The sequence below is a fragment of the Leptonychotes weddellii genome, chromosome 12 (assembly GCF_054177405.1).
Source record: "Leptonychotes weddellii isolate Sample4059 chromosome 12, ASM5417740v2, whole genome shotgun sequence".
Taxonomy (NCBI): Eukaryota; Metazoa; Chordata; class Mammalia; order Carnivora; family Phocidae; genus Leptonychotes; species Leptonychotes weddellii.
The window spans coordinates 56,221,499-56,243,336 of NC_138380.1; the positions used below are offsets into that span (position 1 = coordinate 56,221,499).

The window sequence follows — 21,838 nt, forward strand, 5'->3', positions numbered from 1 at the left end:
TGCCATGCTATATACCCCGTGAGCTTGCCCCTTGGATGTGCGAGTGCGGTTGAGATCCAAGGTGGTGGAGCCACGGCCGCCGGGCGCAGGACGCGGTCTCCCGGGAGGGAAGTGGGCGTGACCTCCGTCGGGTGGGCGGGGCTTCGGAGGGAGACGTCGGCGCACAGCGGCATCGCGAAAGCTATTCCTGGGAAGGACTGCCGCGTCCTAGAGCGAGAACACGCAGCGACCCTGAAGACTTAGCAGGAACGGACTGAAAGAGGCCTGTGATAGGAGAGCTGAGGTGTCCCCATCCTGCCTGCACCCACAGCCCAGGCTCTGCGACACCTTGGTCCCCACGCGCAGCAGCAGCGATGCTCGGCCGGCTCTGGCCGCTGGCGCTGCTGCTCCTGGCCCCGGGGCAAGGTCGGCAAGGTAGGGCACAGGCGGAGGGGAGCGCTGGGACTACACTCCGGCCTTTGGGCGAAGGGGGCTGACTTCTGGATGGCACGTGGAGCGTCTTTGCGCATCATTATGGCGGCATCTGATTTTTGTCCCTCACTGCCCTCCGGCCTCCCTTACCGCAGTCTGAATGGTCAGCTTGCACCCTTTCAGCTCTCCATGTTTTCTTTGCGCTCAGGAGGTTGTTGCCTCCTCTTTTCCCTCTCTAAGACCCTCAGTACTGTTACTGTTCCCTTTTCTGTTTCCTCCTGATATCCCGGTCTTAAGGTCCCTTTAATTTACTGTAAGAAACTTGTGCTGGATCTGCCAGGCATCCTAGCGGAAAGTGGATCCGAATTATCCGAAGAGAGTTCAGTTCCAAACTGCGCGATTTCTACGCCACTCCCACCCCACCGCTGGAAATAAATAATTGACGAACATTTTATCCCTACAATAAATCAATAAGTTAAGTTTTGTGTATGATTTTTTAGTATATCTGTTAGAATCCCTCTTGCTGCTGTAAAAGATCTCTAGGAAAAAAAATAGTGTCACTCCCGCCGCTTTAATCCATGACAAAGAAAAAGTTTAGAGTTCAGTGGAGTTAAAACATTAATTAGCTCTTCTTGATTGTTTTTTGTATTTATATAGATAGGAATATTAAGTGAAAGGTGACTGATTCTTATAAATTTACTTATATTTTTCAGAAATAAATCTGTGTACAACTTCAAAAGAATTACGTGCAACATTTATAATTGCTTAGGGTATAATTTTGTCTTATCATCTTGTTGATCTCAGTCTATTTTACTAAGGTAAATGTGCTCTGTAAAAAAGGGAGGGGGAGGAGCAAGCACTCTCTCATGTAAGATATTTAAAATAATATTAAAACCCAATTTATTATTTCCTGAAATACCTTTTTTTTTTTTTTTTGAAGATTTTATTTATTTGCCAGAGACAGAAACAGAGCACAAGCAGGGAGAACTGAAAGCAGGGGGAGAAGCAGGCTCCCCACTGAGCAAAGAGCAGGACTTGCTCCCAGGACCCTGGGATCATGACTGGAACCAAAGGCAGACACTTAACCAACTGCGCCACCCAGGCGTCCCTCAGTCTATACCTTCTTTGGTTTGCTTACAGATTTACTAGATCTTCCTGAATAACTGTTAAACATACATGTAATAACATTAAATATTGCATGTGTTTTGGTTAGATAAAATAATTCCAGAAAAATGACCAGTATTTATAAAGACAATCTGCTTCAATGTTGACTATAGATCACAGAATCCCTTCTTGCCTCTAGAGCTGTATAATCTCTCTACTGAAGGCAAATATTAACCCTTACCAGGTTCTAAGCTCATATCATGGTAAAGTTGGTCTAACTTTTTTTATCTTTAATAGAGATAGGAGAGAGGAAGAAAATATGATTTTTTTCAAACAGCTTCATTGAAATATAGTTCATATACCATACAAGTCACTCATTTACAGTGTCCGATAGTTATTGCAGTATACAGTGGTCTGGTTTTTAGCATATTCACAGATATGTGCAGCCACTATCGTCAGGTTTAGAACATTTTTATCACCTTGAAAAGAAATACTGTACTCTAGCTTTCGATCCCCTATTCCCTCATTACCCTCTCATCTTTCCAACTGTAAGCCATCTTTGATCTACTTTCTGTTCTATAGATTTGCCTATTCTATATATTTAATATAAATGGAATCACATAACAGGTTGTCTTTTGTGACTGACTTTTTTTACCTAGCGTCATGTTTTCCAGGTTCATTCATATTGTACCATATTTAGTCCTTCATCTCTTTTTATGGTGGAATAGTTTTCCATTCTAAGTATTTACCACATTTTGTATGTACATTCATCAGTTGATGAACATCTGGGGTTTTTCCACCTTTGGGCCATTATAATTACTACTACTTTGAACATCCTTGGTATAAGTTTTTGTGTGGACACGTGATTTCATTTCTCTTAAGCATATATATAACTAGAAGTGGAATTACTGAATCATGGAATAATTCTGTTTAACCTTTTGAGGAACAGCCAGATTGTTTTCCATAGTGGCTGTGCTGTTCTATCGTCCCACAGAAGTGTATGAAAGTTCTAATTCATCCACATTCTTGTCAACATTGAGATTTTGATTTTAGCCATCCTATTTGTATGAAGTGACATTTCTTTGTGGTTTGATTTGTATTTCCCTGGCGGCTAATGATGGCAAGCTTTTTTCATGTGTTTATTGGATATTAGTATACCTTCTTTGAAGAAATACTACTCAGATATTTTAACAGTTTTTTTAAATGGGTTGAGTTATAGGAGTTATTTTTGTTGTTGAGTTATAAGAGATATATGTATTATAGATACAATTCTCTTACCAGATACATGATTTGCAATTTTTTTTTAAAGATTTTATTTATTTATTTGAGAGAGAGAATGAGATAGAGAGAGCATGAGAAGGGGGAGGGTCAGAGGGAGAAGCAGACTCCCTGCTGAGCAGGGAGCCCGATGTGGGACTCGATCCCGGGACTCCAGGATCATGACCTGAGCCGAAGGCAGTGGCTTAACCAACTGAGCCACCCAGGCGCCTGTGATTGGCAGTTTTTTTCCCATTCTGTGAGTTGTCTTTTCACTTTCTTGATGTCTTTTGAAGCATGGAAGTTTTAATTTTAATAAAATCCAATTTATCTATCTTTTCTTGCTTTCTTGCTTGCGCTTTGTTGTATCTTGGAATTTGTTGCCAAATCTAAAGTCATGATGATTTACCCCATTTTTTTTTTTTAAGAATTTTATAGTTTTTGCTCTTTTATTTTGGTCTTTGGTACATTTTGAATTAATTTTTATATATGGTACAGCATACGGCTCCAAGTTTATTCTTTTGCATGTGACTATCCTATTTTCCCAGCACCATCTGTTGAAAAGATTGTCCTTTCCCCATTAAATGACCTTGGCACCCATGCCGAAAATTAGTTGAAAACCATAGATAGAAACATGGGTTTATTTCTGGACTCTCAATTTTATTCATTGATCTGTGTTTATCCTTATATCAGCATTATGCTGTTTTGGTTGCTGGTGCTTTGTAGTAAATTATGAAATGGGAAAATATGATTTCTCCTATTTAGGTTTTTCTTTTTCAAGATTGGTTTAACTATCCTGTGTCCCTTGAAATTCCATATGCATTTTGAATTAGTTTGCCTATTTGTACAAAGGAGTCACTTGGTATTCTGATAGGGATTTGATGAATCTTCATGTTAATTTGGGGAGAATTGCAATCTCAACAACATTAAATCTTCTGATCTATGAACAGGATGTATTTCCATTTATATAGATCTCCAGTTTCTTTCAACAATGTTGTGTGATGTTTAGAGTGTAAGTTTGGGCTTCTTTTGTTAAATTTATCTCTAAGTATTTTGTTCTTTTGAAGCTATATAAGTGGAATCGATTTTTAAAATTTCATTTTTAGTCTATTCATTGCACATGTATAAAAGTATAATTAAATTTTGTATCTTGATTTTGTATCCTGAAACCTTGTTAAACTTGTTCATTGTAACTTTTTTGTGTGTGGATTTCTTAGGAATTTTTACATAAAGATCATGTCATCTGTGACTAGAGAAAGTTTTACTTCTTTTCCAATCTGGATACCTTTTATTTATTTAACTTGCCTAGTTGTCCTAGTTAGAATCTGAAGTCACGTTGAATAGAAGCAGGGAGAGTGGGCATTCCTAATCTTAGGAGAAAGCACCCAGTCTTTCTTCATCATGTATGATATAAACTGGAAGGTTTTTTTTGTTTGTTAGTTTTGTGGGTTTGTTTTTTTTTTTTTTTTTTTTGTAGATTCTCTTTATCAGGTTGAGTAAATTCCATTCTATTCCTAGTTTGTTTGGTATATGTATCAAAAAATGGTGTTAGATTTTTTTCAAATGATTTTTCTGGATCTCTTGAAAAGCACTTGTGAATTTTTATTTATTATATCAATAATGGTATATTATGTCAATTCACTTTTGGAAGTTAAATCAACCTTACACACCTGGTTTAAATTCCACTTGGTCATGGTTTATAATTCTTTGTCTAATTTCTGGATTCACGTTGCTAATATTTTGCTGAGGATGTTTGCATCCATATTCAAAAATATATTGGTCTGCAGTCTTCTTGTGATATCTTTTTTCTGGTTATGGTATCAGAGTAATACTGGCGTCATAGAATGAGTCTGGAAGTATTCCATCCTTTCATATTATTTGTAAGTGTTTGTGAAGAACTGGTATTATTGTTTAAGTGGTTGGTAGAATGCAGCATTGATGCCATCTGAATCTGGCCTTTTTCTTTATGGGTGTGTGGTTTTTTGTTAACTCAGTATTTTCACATAATATAAACCTATTTGGATTGCTTATTTCTACTTGAGTCAGTTTTGTCCTTTGTGTCTTTTTAGGACTTTGTCAGTCTCTAACTTACCTAATTTATTGTAATAATATTCCTTTTTATTTTTTATTTATTTTTTAAGGTTTTATTTATTCATTTGACAGAGAGAGAGAGAGAGAGAGAGCACAGCCAAAGGGAGCTGCAGGCAGAGTGAGATAGAGAAGCAGGCTTCCCGCGGAGCAGGGAGCCCAATGTGGGACTTTATCCCAGGACACTGAGATCATGACCTGAGCAGAAGGTAGATGCTTAAACGACTAAAGCAACCAGGTGCCCCAATAATATTCCTTTTTAAAAAATTATTTATTTATTTATTTATTTATTGTAGAGGGAGACAGAGTGCACAGGATGGAGGGCGGGGGGAAAGAGAGAGAGTCTTAAGCAGATGCCATGCTGACCGTGAATCCCCATGCAGGGCTCAAACTCACGATCCTGAGATCACAATCTCAGCCGAAACTGAGAGTCCAACACTTAACCTACTGCGCCACCCAGGCGCCCCTGTAATAATATTCCTTAATAAATCTGTAGTGGTGTCTCCTATTTCATTTCGAATTCTGGCAATTGAGTCGTCTTTTTTTTTTTTCTCAGTCTCGTTAGAGATAATGCCAATTCTGTTGATTTTTTCAAAGAACCAGCTTTTTGTTTCATTGATTTTCTCCATTGTTTTTCTATTCTCAATTTCATTAATACACTCTCTAATCTTTAAACTTTTTTTCCTTCTGCTTCCTTAAGATGTAGTATGCTCTTCTTTTTCCAGTGTCTTACTGGAAAAGTTAGCTTACTACATTACTACAGTTAGCTTACTACATTGAGATCTTACTCTTGTCTAATGTAGGCATATAGATCTATAAATTTCCATCTAAGTACTAATTTGGCAGCATCTCATAAATTTTGGTATATTGTATCTTTGTTTTAATGTTTTCAATATATTTTCTCATTTCCTTCCTAATTTCTTTTTGACCCATCAATTATCTAGGTTGTTTAATTTCCACATATTTTTTAGCTCTTTAAATTTATCTCTGCTGTTGACTTACGATTTCATTCCATTATGGTCAAAGAACACATTTTGCATGATTTCTATCTTCTTTAAATTGATTGAGGTTTATCTTGTGGTCTAGTGTATTATCTATCCTGAAGAATGTTCCATGTGCAGTTCAGAAGAACTTTATTTGCTGTTGTTGGGAGGCATGTTCTATAGATACCTGTTAGGTCAAGTTGGTTTATAGTATTGTTCTAGCTGTATTTCTTTGTTGACCTTCTGCCCATTTTTCTATTCATATTGACAGTGGAGTATTGTGGGGCATCTGGGTGGCTTAGTCGGTTAAGCATCTGACTCTTGATTTTTACTGGTCATGATCTCAGGGTTGTGAGATTGAGCCCTGTGTCAGGCTCCATGCTCAGTGTGGAGTCTGCTTGTCCCTCTCCCTCTGTTCTTCCCCCCCCACCCCTGCTCTCTCTCTCTCGGATAAATAAATAAATAAAATCTTTCAAAAAAAAGTGGAGTATTGAAGTCTCCAACTATTACCATTGAAGTAGGCATTTTTTCCTTCTGTGTGTGTGTGTGTGTGTGCGTGTATGTGTATTCATAACTGAGTATCTTCCTCATGGACTGAACCTATCCTCATTACAAAATGCCCCTCCTTATCTCTAGTAACATTTTTAAAGATTTTTTTGTCTGATATTAATATAGCCAATCCTGTTTTCTTGTGGTTGCTGTTTGTATGATATTTTCCATACTTTTACTTTAAATCTATTTGTATACTTTACAAGAGGCATTCAGTTTTTGCCTCTTGATATATGGAGGGCAAAGTAAAGAGATTTAGCAATCTAGTCACTCTCTATCTGACCTTGCTTTTTAGCCTTTTGTGTTGTTGCAGAACTGATAGTCTTATTTTGAATATCAGAAGCCTTAGGGAAGCTACACAAATTAAAAAAAATTCACAAATATTTGAAATTCCCATAGGGCAATATCCCAAAGGTTTTATAATTATAAACTCAAATATTATGAAGTACCTGTCTTCAGGCATTAAGCATATTCATCTCTTAAAAGTACAGTGATTTATCTACTTTCCTAACATATTTGTTTGTCCACCAATTATGAATCATAAAGAATCTTGGCTATGGTGTTAAACTAGAAAACAATCTAGTACAGATTATTTTATATCTACAAACAAAACTAGAAAACCAGTTTCTTATTGTATCATTATGTAGCTATTATTTATAACTTGGCACATTCTCCCAAAGTATTTGAAATCCAGATATTACAGATTCTATTATATACTATCTCACTTATTTGAATCCTATTAGGAAAGACAGAATAAATGGAAATGTCAATTTTAATGTATATTTTATATGTACTTTTGTTATGAGGGAAAAGTTATATTTGTATTTTCCTAGAAAGCTTAGCGCATCATTCATGTCATAAAGTTGACTAATGAGTGAGCTCTAATTGTAGAGCTCTTTTAGTATTTGAGGAGCTAAGTCCCCAATTTTCCAAATGGGAGCCAGAACCATCCTTATAATTCTCACTTAGTTAACTGTATGTTGCATTGTAGAGTTAAGGTTGTAATGAGGTTTTTAAGAGTGTGGCTTGTTCATTGCTAATAAGAGTTTAAAATTTTCTACAGAGACCTTGAACATTTTTAAAAAGACAAGTAGATTTTTTGGAAAAAAAAATGAACAATGCAAAATATGGGTTATTATTAATTATATGAATTAAGAATTTTCCTCTAAAATAAAATAAAATAAAAAATAAGTAAATTTTTAAATTTTTCTGTGTAAATCTTAGGTAGTTCTTTAGTATTGTTTGATGTAGGGAACAAAGGCAAAAGAAAAAATTAAATTTCCTTACAACTTAAAACCCACTGACAAGTCCTTGAGACAGGCAGAGTGACTTCTAGGAACTTAACTGCCTCGATGTTAATACTTTGCTAAGGGCAAAAGGCAACTTTACATTAATATTAACCCAACCTCCAGGATCCTTTAAGTCTCCTTTAACATATAAATATTCCTTTGAAGATTTCCTTTGTCTCTACCCCCAAGATACATGTTAGCAATCATCCCCAAGCATATGGCCCACTGATAATACATCTGAAGGGTCTTATGACTAAGGTTTTATTAGACAGTAATAAATGACCTTTTCCTAACAATAGCTAGCCCCCTCAAGGTCCTAAAAACCTTGCTTCCAAAATTCCTTACAGACTTTCACGTTCCCTAACCCCCTCCCAACTTAAAAGTATATAATTGGTCACCTGGCACAACGTAAGTGCAGCCTTTCTGCCTACGGGTCTCGTCACCATGCTTTAATAAAACCACATATTTGCACTGAAGACGTCTCAATTCTTTTTTGACCATTTGCTCTAAACCCCAACATTTCCACATCACTGTTACTATTATGCTGTGACTGCCACTACATTTATTACATCTTTAGCTTTGGATTAGAAAACAATTATTCAAAGTGCAAAGTCAGAGGAAATTTGAGCGCTACAGAAGCATTTAAGAAGGAGAAATACTCTACAAAATAAAGGTGGAGTTAGTGACTTTTTTCCCAAGACAAAATTCTATTGCAGGAAAGATGATCAGCGAAAACGTTTCAATAATTCATGCAAACCTCACTAGAATCTCTCTTTAAATATTTTCCTTAGTTTCTAACCAGGTACAATGCTGGGGTAGTGATAGGATCTTAGAGTTACTTCAAAATTAAATGAAATGATAGCATATCCCCTGAGTTCTAGCCATACACATTTTATGAAATATTTATCTAGTGTTGACAGTTTGAGATGATCAAAGTCAATAGTGCTTTTTGGATTATATTTTTCTAGGGAAGCTGAAAACTGGTGGAGCAAGAGAGAAGGAGGAGAAACCTTTTGTGCTCATTCCTAAATTTTTTTACCACAAAAAATTCTTCGGGGAGACTTTTTGTCTTGAAGAACAATACATTTTGTACAGTTTAATTGCTATCTCCGCAAATAACAAAAAGCAAAAAAATTATAGTAACAGTTTTTATAAGCTAGACTTATGAGATTGACTTACAAATTAATATCTCTAGTTTATTGTGCTCTTATTAACTTAAGTTCAGAAATTTTGATTTAAAAACACTTCTGTAACTTAAAATTATGTAATAAATGTTTGAGAGTTTTTGTTCAGTTAGATAAATTTTTCCCAAAGTGAGGGACTTTAGTAATGATTGAATTTTTCTTTCACATTTCTATTTTATAGATATTATCTGTATTATAGTGGTTTCTTTCAACATACATAATAGCTAATATTAGGAGATTTTCTACCTACTCTGTCAACAAGAAACTATGGTATCCAAGGACAGTTCTTTGTGCTTCCTATAATTTGAGAGTACAGGAACTTCAAACAAGAGTTTTATTTCTAGTTATATTTCCAGGATATATTTCTAGGGTTACTACCTATGTTTCTCTCTTCTTGCTGGGAGAGGAGCTTTATGTTCTGCCTCTGTGGACTTGACAGAAAAAGTATCTTCCAGGCCAAGTGCTGGTCAGAAAATGGCTTTCCTAAAAAACAAAAAAAAACAAAAAAAACCCCCTAAACTACAGAATCTCCCTTTCTCCAAGGTCTTTTCTTGTTTCTCCTTCAAAACTGCACCCCTGTACCCCATTCCTTTTCCTGTGCTTGGTAATAAAAATGGATTTCAATACTTTAAAATCCTTAAAAATAAAATTTTTCTTCAAAAGAAGAGAAAAACTGAAAACTTTATATTCTTTCTTGTACTAAAGAATGCAGGAAACTTCAGTAGGAGGGCATTTTGCAAAAATTAGATTGGCATAAAAAGCTTAATTTACTTTGTTGCCTTCCAGGACTTGGCAGAGATGGGACTTGGGGGGCATGTGACTGCTAGGGAGGGAAATGGATCATGCAGGGTCAATAATGGCAGTCAGATCTAGAGGGCCACTCTCAAGAGGAGTCTTTGCAGGGTCTGTGACTTCAGATGGTAAGAATAAGCAAATCCTAAATCAACAGTGAGCAACAGTATTGCTTGTCCAAATTAAATGAAAATACAGTTCTTGAAACTTAAATACCTCAAAAATACATTCTACAGTTTATTGATTGGTTTATTGCATTTATGGAAAATGCAAGTCATCTTTGACTTACTAACATTTCAGATGGTCATTAGTGCAGTTGTAGGTTATTTGCTTAATTTGGGGGGAGAATCAGTTTTAACTGAGGACTAATCTATGTTAATGAAGAAAACACATACTTAAGACACTGTGTTTCCATCCTAGCTCAGGAGTGCGCTCCTGGGGGACACCAGTTTCTTCAGAGCCCTTACAGAAGTGTGCATTTTGACTCAGTGCACCTCCAGCGTTCTCCCTTTCAAGACCTGATATGTGACCATTCCCTTTCTCCCAGATGGTATCGGTTTCTCATCTTTGACAGACCTGCTGAGATGCCAACCAAATGTGTTGAGGTATTTCAACTCACTAAGAACTACATGTGCATTTTCTTATGTATTTTTTCATATGAGGATTGAATCTTGTTACAACCAATTTATTTCTCACTCTGAAATATGATTTTACTTTTGTGTCTAGATTGAGTTAATACAAAGGAGTATTGCCATATTCCCTGTTCTAATAATAATAGTAATAGTTAATGTTATGCTTATGCAGTCCACCAAGGCTTTTTACCTACAGTATCTGATACAGTTTTTACAACAACTCTAGAATATAGTCTATCATCATTTCCATTAGAGAGCACAGAAAACACAGATTCTTAGGCGGAAACACCCCTATTAGAGTTACCCAGCTGGCCAAACAGCCAAGTTTGGATCACAGGCCACCCATCTCCAGGGCTCCTGTACTTACCGTAAGTAACTTGCAAACAGTAAAATACTGTGTTTTCTAAGTGCTTCAAGTCCTTATAAGTCTTAAATATAGAAGGCTCCTTCTATGTGAAGGCTCTTCATTCTCCTTATTGTTACCCACATTTTGTGAATTACGCAGAAGCAGGAATTATTTTCCCTTTTAAACGTAATGTAAAAAAAACTCGGGAAAGATAATCAAATTTTAAGAGTATTTAAGTTGTAACATTGTGGCTGTCTTATTTTTCCCTTTTTGTTTATTTGTTTGTCACTTTTGTGGCATTTTGTTTGCAAGAAACTAAAAAAATCAGAATTTAAAAGTAAAATTTGAGGAAATTACAGGAAATTCACTACATCCTTAAATATTTGTACTCTTTTTCTTTGGCTGAACTAGTTATAATTGAATCTAGAATCTCACACAAATGTAAAGGTGAACTGATATCGCTGGGTCTGTGCCCCAGGGAGAATTCCCTGCCTCCATTCTCATTCCCTACTTGAGCCAAGGCTTTAGAGGATCCACCTGGAGAATAGGTAGAATTTTTTTTTTTTTTACTCTACAGGATAATACAAGTCTGTGTAAATAAATGTTTATTTATGATTAAAGTAATTCATGTGCATTATAGAAAACTTAGAAAATAAAGGACTATTAATAGCATAACATTCATTCATCATCGACCCCCACAGTCATACTACCATGAACATTTTGCTATCATTCCGTCTTTTTATATTGTTCTGTAAGGTTCATGCTACATGTCCAATTGCATAACATGCTTTTCTCAGGTAGTTACAGCATTAGTGTTTTCCACTGCTGTTGAAAATTCTTTAATATTAATCTTGAAAATAATTTTCTGTCATATGTATATACCATATTTATATAAACCTTTGCTGTGTGTGCACCTTTGGGCTTTTGCTATAAGTAATTCTGCAACTAGCAAATGTGTATATAAATCACTGTTATACTTCAGTGTATTTAGTAAGATTATTTTATAAGTAAAATTAGTGAAGCTTTATTAATGTCTTTTTGAAGATTTTATATAATTGTTTTTTAAAAATATAATGCTAATTTCTTATTTCAGGAGTAATAGATAAAAATACCTTTTCTAATACTGAATACTCTCATGTATTCATTAGGCATCTGTATTTCTTCTGTGAATTATGTGATTGTGTATTTTACCCATCTATGATCTTACAGTTCTTAAGTGGATAATATTATATCATTAAAATAAAATAAGAAATATAATAATGTGACAATAAATAATATACTAACTATGCTATTAACAAATACTTTTCTTCTTATTTAATTCTTATTTACTCTTATTTGCCTTATATTTTTTAAAATTATCATCTAAGAATAACTATCAATCTTTTCCCTTATGATTTCCATTGCTTTTAAGCATGGAAATAATCATAATACTGAGCATTATAATCTGGCTAACAATCTGAGTCATTGCTATGTAGAAATTATGTTATCTACCTAATTATGTTTATACCTCACCACAGGACAGTGAGGTGGGTACTACAATCCATCTAGAACGAAAGGGAAGGATGTTGAGTGTCTTGCCTGAGGTCATGCATTTAGCAAGTGCCTGGGTCCTTCCTAAATCATATATAGTTTCTTCTTATTTTTCCTGGGTTAGTTTTCTATTTAATTTCATTTTCCATCTGGAAATGATTTTGATAATTGGCTTTAAATGAGGCTTTTCTTTTCCAAATTGCCAACCAATTATTTCAACATCAGATTTTGAACAGTCCTTTCCTTCTCCCCTGATTTTTGATGCCTCCTGAACTATACATTAACTTCTTTTTAAAAAATTATTTAAATTCAGTTTAGTTAACCTATAGTGTATTATTCGTTTCAGGGGTAGAATTTAGTGATTCATCAGTTGCATATAACACTCAGTGCTTATTACATCAAGTGCCCTCCTTAATGCCCATTACCCAGTTACCCCATCCCCTCACCCACCTCTCCTCTAGTAATCTTACATATTCTATATCCAGTAATTTTAGAAAAAAATCTCCAAGGTGAGTTGATCTTTTTGCTTTGTATTAAGATGACTTCAAATAAAAAAAAATAAATAAATTAAGATGACTTCAGATTCACTTACCTTATCTTAGAATGTATCACTATGGTGGTAAGTTATCTGGTACTAAATTTCTCTTATTTACATTACAAAGGTAACATAGAATAAATTTAAATGGAATGAGGTTATATTAATTATGAGCAATCAACCTTAAATTTAGTATTCTTTAAATTTAGTAACTATATAAAATTCCTTTTATAGTACAGGCACAAGTTATTAGAGTTTTTAAATGATAGTTTATTATTTGAAAGTTGTTTAGAAGAAAGTGCAAAGTTGACTTACCTATCGTGTGAAAATAAGTTGGATTTTCAACTTTCATTTTCTCTGTTGCAAAAGGTGAATCACTGTGGAACACAGGTGCCCATCTGGCTGTCTCTGAGAGATTCAGAGACACTGCCTTCACCTGGAGAGATCAAGCAACTGACAGCTTGTGCCACATGGAAGTTTTTGTTTAGTGCTACAAAAGACTGCTGCCTTTTTCAAATCCCAGTGTCTGTAAGAAACTGTGGAAATTTTTTTGTGTACTTACTGCAGCCCACTCAGGGATGTATGGGATATTGTGCACAAGGTAAGAAAACATGAGTAATATACATGAACTGTTAATCACAGAACTGTGTGTGTTGGTGTGTTGGGGCCATTCTCTGGATAGGTTGTGTTGAGATAATACAGATCTCAGGAAGAGTCTTGGTCTGCCACTGTTGCTAGAGTGAAGCTAAATTTCTGGTTTAAATTGGCCAAATCTGTTTAGGATTCTTCCCTCCCATTGAACATGATGATTGAGTGTGTTAAAAATTCATTGGTTTCCTCATGCCTCTTCACTCTTTTCAGTTAAGGGATGAAAGATGGTGAGTGAAAGATATCATGAAAATGTGTTTGATAGTATTTCATCTTTCATTCATTCATATGGATTGAATGTTTATCCTTTGCGAGGAATTATTTTAGGCCTTATGGTTATGGTAATGAACAAGACAAATGGGGTATCTTCCCTCATGGAACTCACATTCTAGTGGAGTGCCTCAGACAACATATAAAAAAAAACTGGATATGACCCAAAGAATAAAATAAATATCCACGAGTCCCTACTATATCAAGGCATGATTAGAGAAATAAGTTGGTGGAGGAAAGGAGACAAACCTGCCTTAAAGACTAATGCAAATATTTGTAACTACTATCCCACCTATAAGGTGGAGCCTAATTCCTTTTGTTTTGGTTGTGAGCTGTACTTAGTGATTTGCTTCCAAATAATATATACTATATATAAGTATTGTTTATAGAAAGGAAAATATAGTGATTTCATAGTGGAGAAAGCTAAGACACTATATTAATCAAGTGACCAAGGTTAATATCACCAGTGATAATGTATGTTGATATTGGGTACCTACTGATAACGTGCAATAAGATGCACTTCTCCTTTGTGGTATTCTTCCCTAAAAGCCATAACCCCAATATAATCATGAGAAAATTCATATAAATCCAAAGTGAGAATAATTCTACAAAATACCTGAAAAATAGTCTTCGAAAGTGTCAAAATCATGAAAAGCCATGAAAGAGTGCAAAAACTGTCACAGATTGGAAAGGACTAAGGAAACATGATGAATAATGCAATATGATGATATCCTGGATTGATTACTGGAACAGAAAAGAATGCTAGTGGAAAACTGGTAAAATCCAAATAGAGTTTTCAGTTTATTTAAGAATTGAATTCTAAGGTTAGTTTCTGAGTTTTAACAAATGTATCATGGTTTTGGGGCGTCTGGGTGGCTCAGTCAGTTAAGCATCTGCCTTTAGCTCAGGTCATGATCCCAGGGTCCTGGGATCGAGCCCTGCATCGGGCTCCCTGCTCAGCGGGAGCCTGCTTCTCTCCTCCCACTCATGCTCTCTTCTCGCTATCTCTGTTTGTCTCTCTCTCAAATAAATACATAAAATCTTAAAAAAAAAAAAAAGAAGTGTATCATGGTTTTGTAATATGTGAACATTAGTGGAAGGGGTATTATTACAGGTAAATCTCCGTATTATTTTCATAATTTTTACGTGAGTCTAAAATTAATTTTAAATAAAATGTTCTATCACAAACCAAAAATAAAACTATTTTTGAAAGCAGTATGTGTTACAAATTAGAGAAAACTGGTCAATGCAATAGGGATTGACTGGCACAAGGATGCTATCTTACAGAGAATACCTGAAGAAGGTTTCTCTCAATAGGTGATGAACTTGAGCTCAGCTCTGAATGAGAATGAGCCAGCCATGAAAACATATGGGGAAAGAACATTCCAGGTAGAAAGAACAACAAATGCCAGTGTCCTTAGATAGGCATGAAGATGGCCATTCAAGGAACTGAAGGAGGAACAACATGGCGGGAAGACTGGATGAGACTTTAGAGATGAAGTCAGAAGAGTAGGAAGGGGACAGAATCTCTAGGGTCTGTAGACCATGGTAAGAACTTAGATTTAGTTATACCTGCAGTATAAAATCTTACGGGATTTAAAGTAGGTGAATATGACCTAAGGATTGTATTTAAAGGGCCACTATTCCTGCAGTAAGACTCCATCTAGGAGGCTATGGAAAGATGGTGTTTGCTCAAAAGTTGGGGGAGGAGGAAATGGTTTAGACTAGTGGCAAAGGAAAGAGATTATTGAGTTGCAATGTCTTTTGGAAGCAGAGCTCGGGCATTGGATATGGGAGAAGATGGAAAGAAAGGAACCAAGGACAAGGCCTAGGTTATTTGCTTGAGCAATTGAGATAGGAAAGTAACACATCAGTTGGGGAGAAAGAGAAATGAAGTGTTGTATTTTGGCCTGTTCTGTAAGAGGGGACATGAGATATACAGACATAAAATGCACACCAGATTCATGAGCCTGCCACTGATAATGGTGTTGACTAAGGATGCCAGGAATGGGGGCGCTTGTGGGTACCTCCCATAATACCCATCATGGAGCTCACAATAGATAATTGAACTTAATGAGTTTTTGTTTGTTCATTTTCTCTGTACTCAATTATAATTGACTATGAACTCTTTAAAGACCATGTACCCTTTACATCAGGGTCTCGTGACCTTGTGTCCTGAACAAAGTAAGGACTCAACAAATGAATGTTTAATAGAAGTGTTTTTTTTTTTTTAAGATTTCATCCACTCATTTGAGAGAGAGAGAGAGAGAGAGAGAGGAGTGGTGGGGAAGGGCGGAGGGAGAGAGAGAGAGAGAGAGAAGCAGACTCCCTGCTTAGCAGGAAGCCTGATGCGAGGCTTGATCCCAGGACCTGGAGATCATGACCTGAGCCAAAGGCAGACACCCAAACGACTGAGCCATCCAGGTGCCCCTGGAAGTGTTTAATAGAACTAGTGACCAACTTCCTCAGATACAAGGAGCTCAAAATAGAAAGAAACTACATAATGATGATTTTTTTTACTTGGGCTGCATAGAGAAGAATGAAGCTGATAACTGAGGGATTTATTTTTGTTCGGGGGTGGGGGGGACGTGGAGGGAGTGTGCTGATATGTGACCAGATGATGGGAGGAAACCAACCTCCCCCTTCTATGTTATCTGGACCTCCATATGTAGGAGATTGAAAATGCTGGGAGATACTGCTGTAGATCAGTGTTCTTGAACTAGGCAAACACTTGATTCAGGTAACAATAATAATTGTATGAATAACACCTATGAACATTTTCATCCTGAGGTTGTTAGGCTCTCCAGATTAAAAAAAAAAAAAACCCAACTAACAGATACGGCGAAACAATGGCAAAGAGTATACGTGAAACCACAGATTGCAAACGAATGGTGTGAATGAGAAGATTAAAAGTCGCTGTAGCTGAGAATACCGCAGGTGAGGGAGGATGAAATTTATAATGGGGTGCCACCTTGAGAAAGCCTCTTCTGAGAGCAGGGCAATGACATTGAGAGTTTGAGGGTTAACAGTCCCGGGTCAGATAAAGAGTGTGGGCAAGAGCCTCCCAGACAGCAACAACAGCACGGGAGAGGCCTTAAGGCGATGAGTGTGGTGTGGCTTCCGAGAGTGAAGCATCACAGAGACATTGGACCGCAGAGAGTGAGGGAGAGCCTAGCAAGACATGGATATAGAAAGGCAGCAGGGCCTGATATTTAGGGAGCTCTTCATTTTATTCTCTGTGCTTTGAGAAATCTTAGGAGAATTATCCTGAGAGCCTGAGCCAGTAAATCGTCACATTCCTGACACAGCTGCTGGCCAGCTAACCCTGGCTGAAAGCAGTACGTTCAGTAAGGAAGGATAGCATCTGCTCAGCTAACAGAGCTAGTGTTATTCATTGGGAAGGAGAAAATCCAGAGAGATGCATCACTTTCATTGAGTGGCCAAGATGAGAGATTTTGAAAAATGTTTTTCAAGTATTTTTCAATATTCTTGTCATTAAAAATAGTTAATTTTTATTGCCAAGTATTTGTGGAAAACTGTGTAGGTGTTTCAGTGGGAAAAAACCCATTAATACACCTACATTATTTTAAGAAATATTGATTACTGTTAAAAATGAAAACAAAACTTTTACACCGGAGAATACCATCATCCGAAATAATTGTTTACATTGAATTTAAAAACTCAATACATAAAATTTGCATTTTTATGACATGCCCTTAAAACCTAAAAAAAATTTTCCTGTTGGTGCCATTTCCACCCATTCAGTTTCTCAAGCTCAAATATTCAGAATTGTTTCTTTTATTCTCCATATTCAAGTCCTCCTACTGGTTTTAAATAAAGAGAATTTTTGGGAGAAGGTTGTTATTTTTTACTCTGTGTAAGTTATTAATCAGATAAACACATGAATTATCCTCTCTGATGTGCCAATAAAAACTTACCTTGAAATACTATTTAGACTTGAATTAGACTTCATGGAGAGCAAACAGAAATGAGTCACTTAATCCATAAGTGTCTCTTTTTCTTGCTTACCAAGAATCTGAAACAGATGTTCCCTGTTGATGCTGATTTGACCACTTTACAATGTCAGGCTGAGGTCTCTGTGAGTCTCCAGGCTTTTCCTTTTCCTTCACAATGATGAGATGAAGGTCCAGTTTTAGCCCTTTATGTGCATTTTAGACAGGCTAAAAGGGGAAGCCCTAAGGGTGAAAAGAGGGTGTGTGCTAACTGAAACTTACCCCCCCCCTTAAGGAGCTTATTTGGAAGAAGTCTTATCACAGCTATTTCAGAAGAATTCTTTGGCTTATCTCTGTCTTCAGAGGCAGTCTGTGAAATGTACCTTTTTTTTTTTTGAAATTAAGAAACTTGCTTTATTTTTTTTATTTTATTTTATTGTTATGTTAATCACCATACATTACATCATTAGTTTTTGATGTATTGTTGTATGATTCATTGTTTGCATATAACACCCAGCGCTCCATGCAGAACGTGCCCTCTTTAATACCCATCACCAGGCTAACCCATCCCCCACCCCCCCCCTCTAGAACCCTCAGTTTGTTTCTCAGAGTCCATAGTCTCTCATGGTTTGTCTCCCCCTCCAATTTCCCCCCCTTTATTTTTCCCTTCCTACTATCTTCTTTTTTTTTTTTTTTAACAGGTAATGTATTATTTGTTTCAGAGATACAGGTCTGTGATTCATCAGTCTTACACAATTCACAGTGCTCACCATGGCACATACCCTCCCCAGTGTCTTATCACCCAGCCACCCCATCCCTCCCACCCCCCACCACTTGCTGGAGTGGTGGGAAATGTACTTTTTTACTTGGACATACTTCTGCTCCCAACTAATAGGCTATTGGATAGGCAACAGTCAGTCATATTTAGCTTAAAAATCATCAAAACAGCAAAAATTAAAGAAAAATATTTCCCATTTAATAATATATTCTCATGACTATGTTTTGTTTTTTAGAATTTATATATAATTTTCACACAATTTATTTGCATTTTCTAGAAGCCAAATAAGAAACATTAATTCAAGATTATACTTATAATCAATGCCATTCAAACAAAAAGGTTTATATATGTTATTTATTAAGAAGAAATCACTGGGGGACGCCTGGGTGGCTCAGCAGTTAAGCGTCTGCCTTTGGCTCAGGTCATGATCCCAGGGTCCTGGGATTGAGACCTACATCAGGCTCCTTGCTCAGCAGGGAGTCTGCTTCTCCCTCTGCCTGCCACACCCACTGCTTATGCTCTCTCTCTCTCTCTGACAAATAAAATCTTAAAAAATAAAGAATTCATTGGAAAAATATTTTTCACATTTTCCATATTTCTACTTAGCAAGGTAGTTAGATCCTTATGCTATATAGGAAGAGGCATTATATCAGTTGAAAGGAGGTTATGAGAAGTTAAGGGCAGATACCATATACCCTACAGGACCCGCTAAAATATATATGTGTGTGTGTGTATAATAGCTCATAGCCAGTAAAAGAGATAAGATGCACAAATTACACATTTTTTTTAAAGATCCAGAAAAGGGTGAAAAGTGCTAATAGGGCAAATAGGAAACAGCAGCATGATAGATTTAAACCCTACAGTATCAATAATTATATTAAATATATATGATCTGGGATGCCTGGGTGGCTTAGTAGGTTAAGTGTCTGCCTTCGGCTCATTTCATGATCCCAGGGTCCTAGGATTGAGTTCCGCTTTGGGCTCCTTGCTCAGCAGGGAGCCTGTTTCTCCCTCTGCCTGCCACTCCCCCTGCTTGTGCTCTCTTTCTCTGACAAATAAATAAATAAAATCTTAAAAAATATATAGGGTCTAAACACCCCAGTTGAAAGTCAGAAATTTTCAGATTGGATAATAAAAGCAACACCCAACTACAGGCTGCCCAGAAAAACCCATTTTAAATATAAAGAAAAATGAGGTTGAAAATATAAGGATAGAAAAAAGATCTACTTAAGTACCATAAATCATAAGAAATCTAGAGTGGCAATATTAATATTAGACAAAGTAAATTACTGAGCAAAGAATATTACCTAGAAATACAAGGGTCATTTTCTAAAGATAAAAGGGTCAACTGAAAAACAGGACAAAACAGTTCTAAAGACTTAAGTACCTAATAATGGAATTCAAAATACATGAAGCAAAACGTAAAGGACTTCAATAAGAAATAGACAAATACATAGTTCATGTTGGAGATTAACACCCATCAGTAGATAATTGAGCACAATAGAAACAAAAACAAAAAATGGAGACTAGAAAATCTCAACCAACTTGATCTAAATGACATTTAGAGAAGATTCCACAAATGATTAACAACCCTCATTCTTTACAAGTGCACAGCAAACATTTACCAAGATAGATTACATTCTTGGCCCTAAATTAAGGAAATTAGAATATTAGAAAAAGTTTGATGTTAGTAAAAGAAAAACCCACTAAATATACTGTGAAAACAAGAAAGTTTACAAATAAAAAACCTCAGCTTATACATTAAGAAACCAGAAAATGAGACCCAAAGTAAGCAGAAAGGAAATAATAGAGTGAAAATGAAACAATACACATAACAAAAAACTTAAGAAAATCAAAAGCTAGTTCTTTGAGAAATTCAGTAAAATTAATAATTCTCTAGCCAATTCAATCAGTACAAAAATAAGACAGAAATTTCCAATATCAGGAACAAGAGAGGTAATACAAATACAGACTCTACAGATATTAAAAGAATAAAGAATTATTATGACTAACTCCCAATACATTTGACAACTTAAATGAAGTAGACAAATTTCTTGAAATACACAGATAACTAGAGCTCACTGAAAAATTTCAGTGGCTCTATACTGATTAAACAAATAGTATTTCTAGTTAAAAATCTATCCTACAGACAAAACAGATGAAAAACCCTGGCCCAAATGGTTTGGGAATTCTTCCAAATAATAAAGGAGAAAATAAAAAATACCAATTTTACATAACTTTTCCAGAAAAATTAGTAGTAGGAACTACAAAACTTCTGTAGGACCCGCATTACTCTGACACTAAAAGCAGATACAGATATTACAAGAGAACTATGAAACAATATCCTCATGAATATAAATACAGATGATATCGTCTATTTAGAAATCCAATGGAACTCTACAAAAAAGCTACTGGAGCTTGCAAGCAATGATACTGAAAAAAAAGATCAACATATAAAAGTCATTTGTATTTCTTTCTATACTAGCAAAAATTTCATCTAAAAATACTAATGATAGTACCAAGTATATAATAGGAATAAATGTGGAGAAAGATGTACAAGACCTATAAAGTGAGAATGGTAAAACTTTGCTAAGAGAAATTGGAAAACTTACAATAATGGAGAGAGAAATCATGTTTATGGAACAAAGATTCAATGTTAAGAAATCAATTCTCAGAATAGTTTATAGCTCTAAAACAATCCTAATCAATACCTCAGCAAGCTTTTTTGTGGACATTGAAAAATTAATCCTAAAACTTACATGGAAATACAAAATACCTACAATACCCAAAACTATGTTGATAAGGAAAAGAATATTGGACAATTTATACCAACTTTTAGACTTACTCTAAAGTTACAGTAATCTACAGAGTGTTATATTTGCATCAAGTTAGACATATAGATTGGTGGAAAAGATAGAGAGTCCAGAAATAAATCAACACACATAGTTAACTGATCTCAACACAGGAACACAGTTGTTTAGGAAAAGGACAGTAGTTTCAACAAATTGGATTTCCATATGCAAATAAAATGATCAAAATACAAATAAAAAAGTAACTCACAATGAATACTAGTTTGAATTGCAAATAACAGAAAACAAGTAAAAATGTTTAAAAATGATGAACTGTAAAGATTTTAGGATCTGTCATTGAATCCGAGGAAGAGTTAAATAGGAAGCTCAGAAGGTAGGGCAATAGAGCGGCTCCCATGATGTTGGCAGTAGGAGTCTATAGACATTTCAGTAGAGCTTCTTCAGTGACTTGACTCAGCTTTCAACTCCTGTCTCTCAGTTCAAATTCTAAATTCTTCCAAGAAATAATGTGATGAGCCGGTCTTTGTTTAGGTAGTTACCCTTGTTCCAATTAACTGAGTTCGGCATGGGGTTATAGTTATTACCATGATAGCTGTTGACTCATTTCTGTAATCCTGCACATGGTTAGAGGGGAGGCAAGTTCCAAGGAAGTGGTTCAAACCAACTGTTGTATAAATTT

General features: G+C 35.8%; 1 protein-coding gene across 1 annotated transcript in view; it reads left to right on the forward strand.

The window, feature by feature from the left end:
* The first annotated feature begins 353 nt into the window (after positions 1–353).
* The window catches only part of VWDE (von Willebrand factor D and EGF domains), a 68,843-nt gene continuing 47,358 nt past the window's right edge, over positions 354–21,838 (forward strand). Inside the window, 3 exon segments of the mRNA XM_081800924.1 lie at positions 354–414; positions 10,078–10,262; positions 13,070–13,301. Coding sequence (XP_081657050.1) covers positions 354–414; positions 10,078–10,262; positions 13,070–13,301 — 478 coding nt within the window.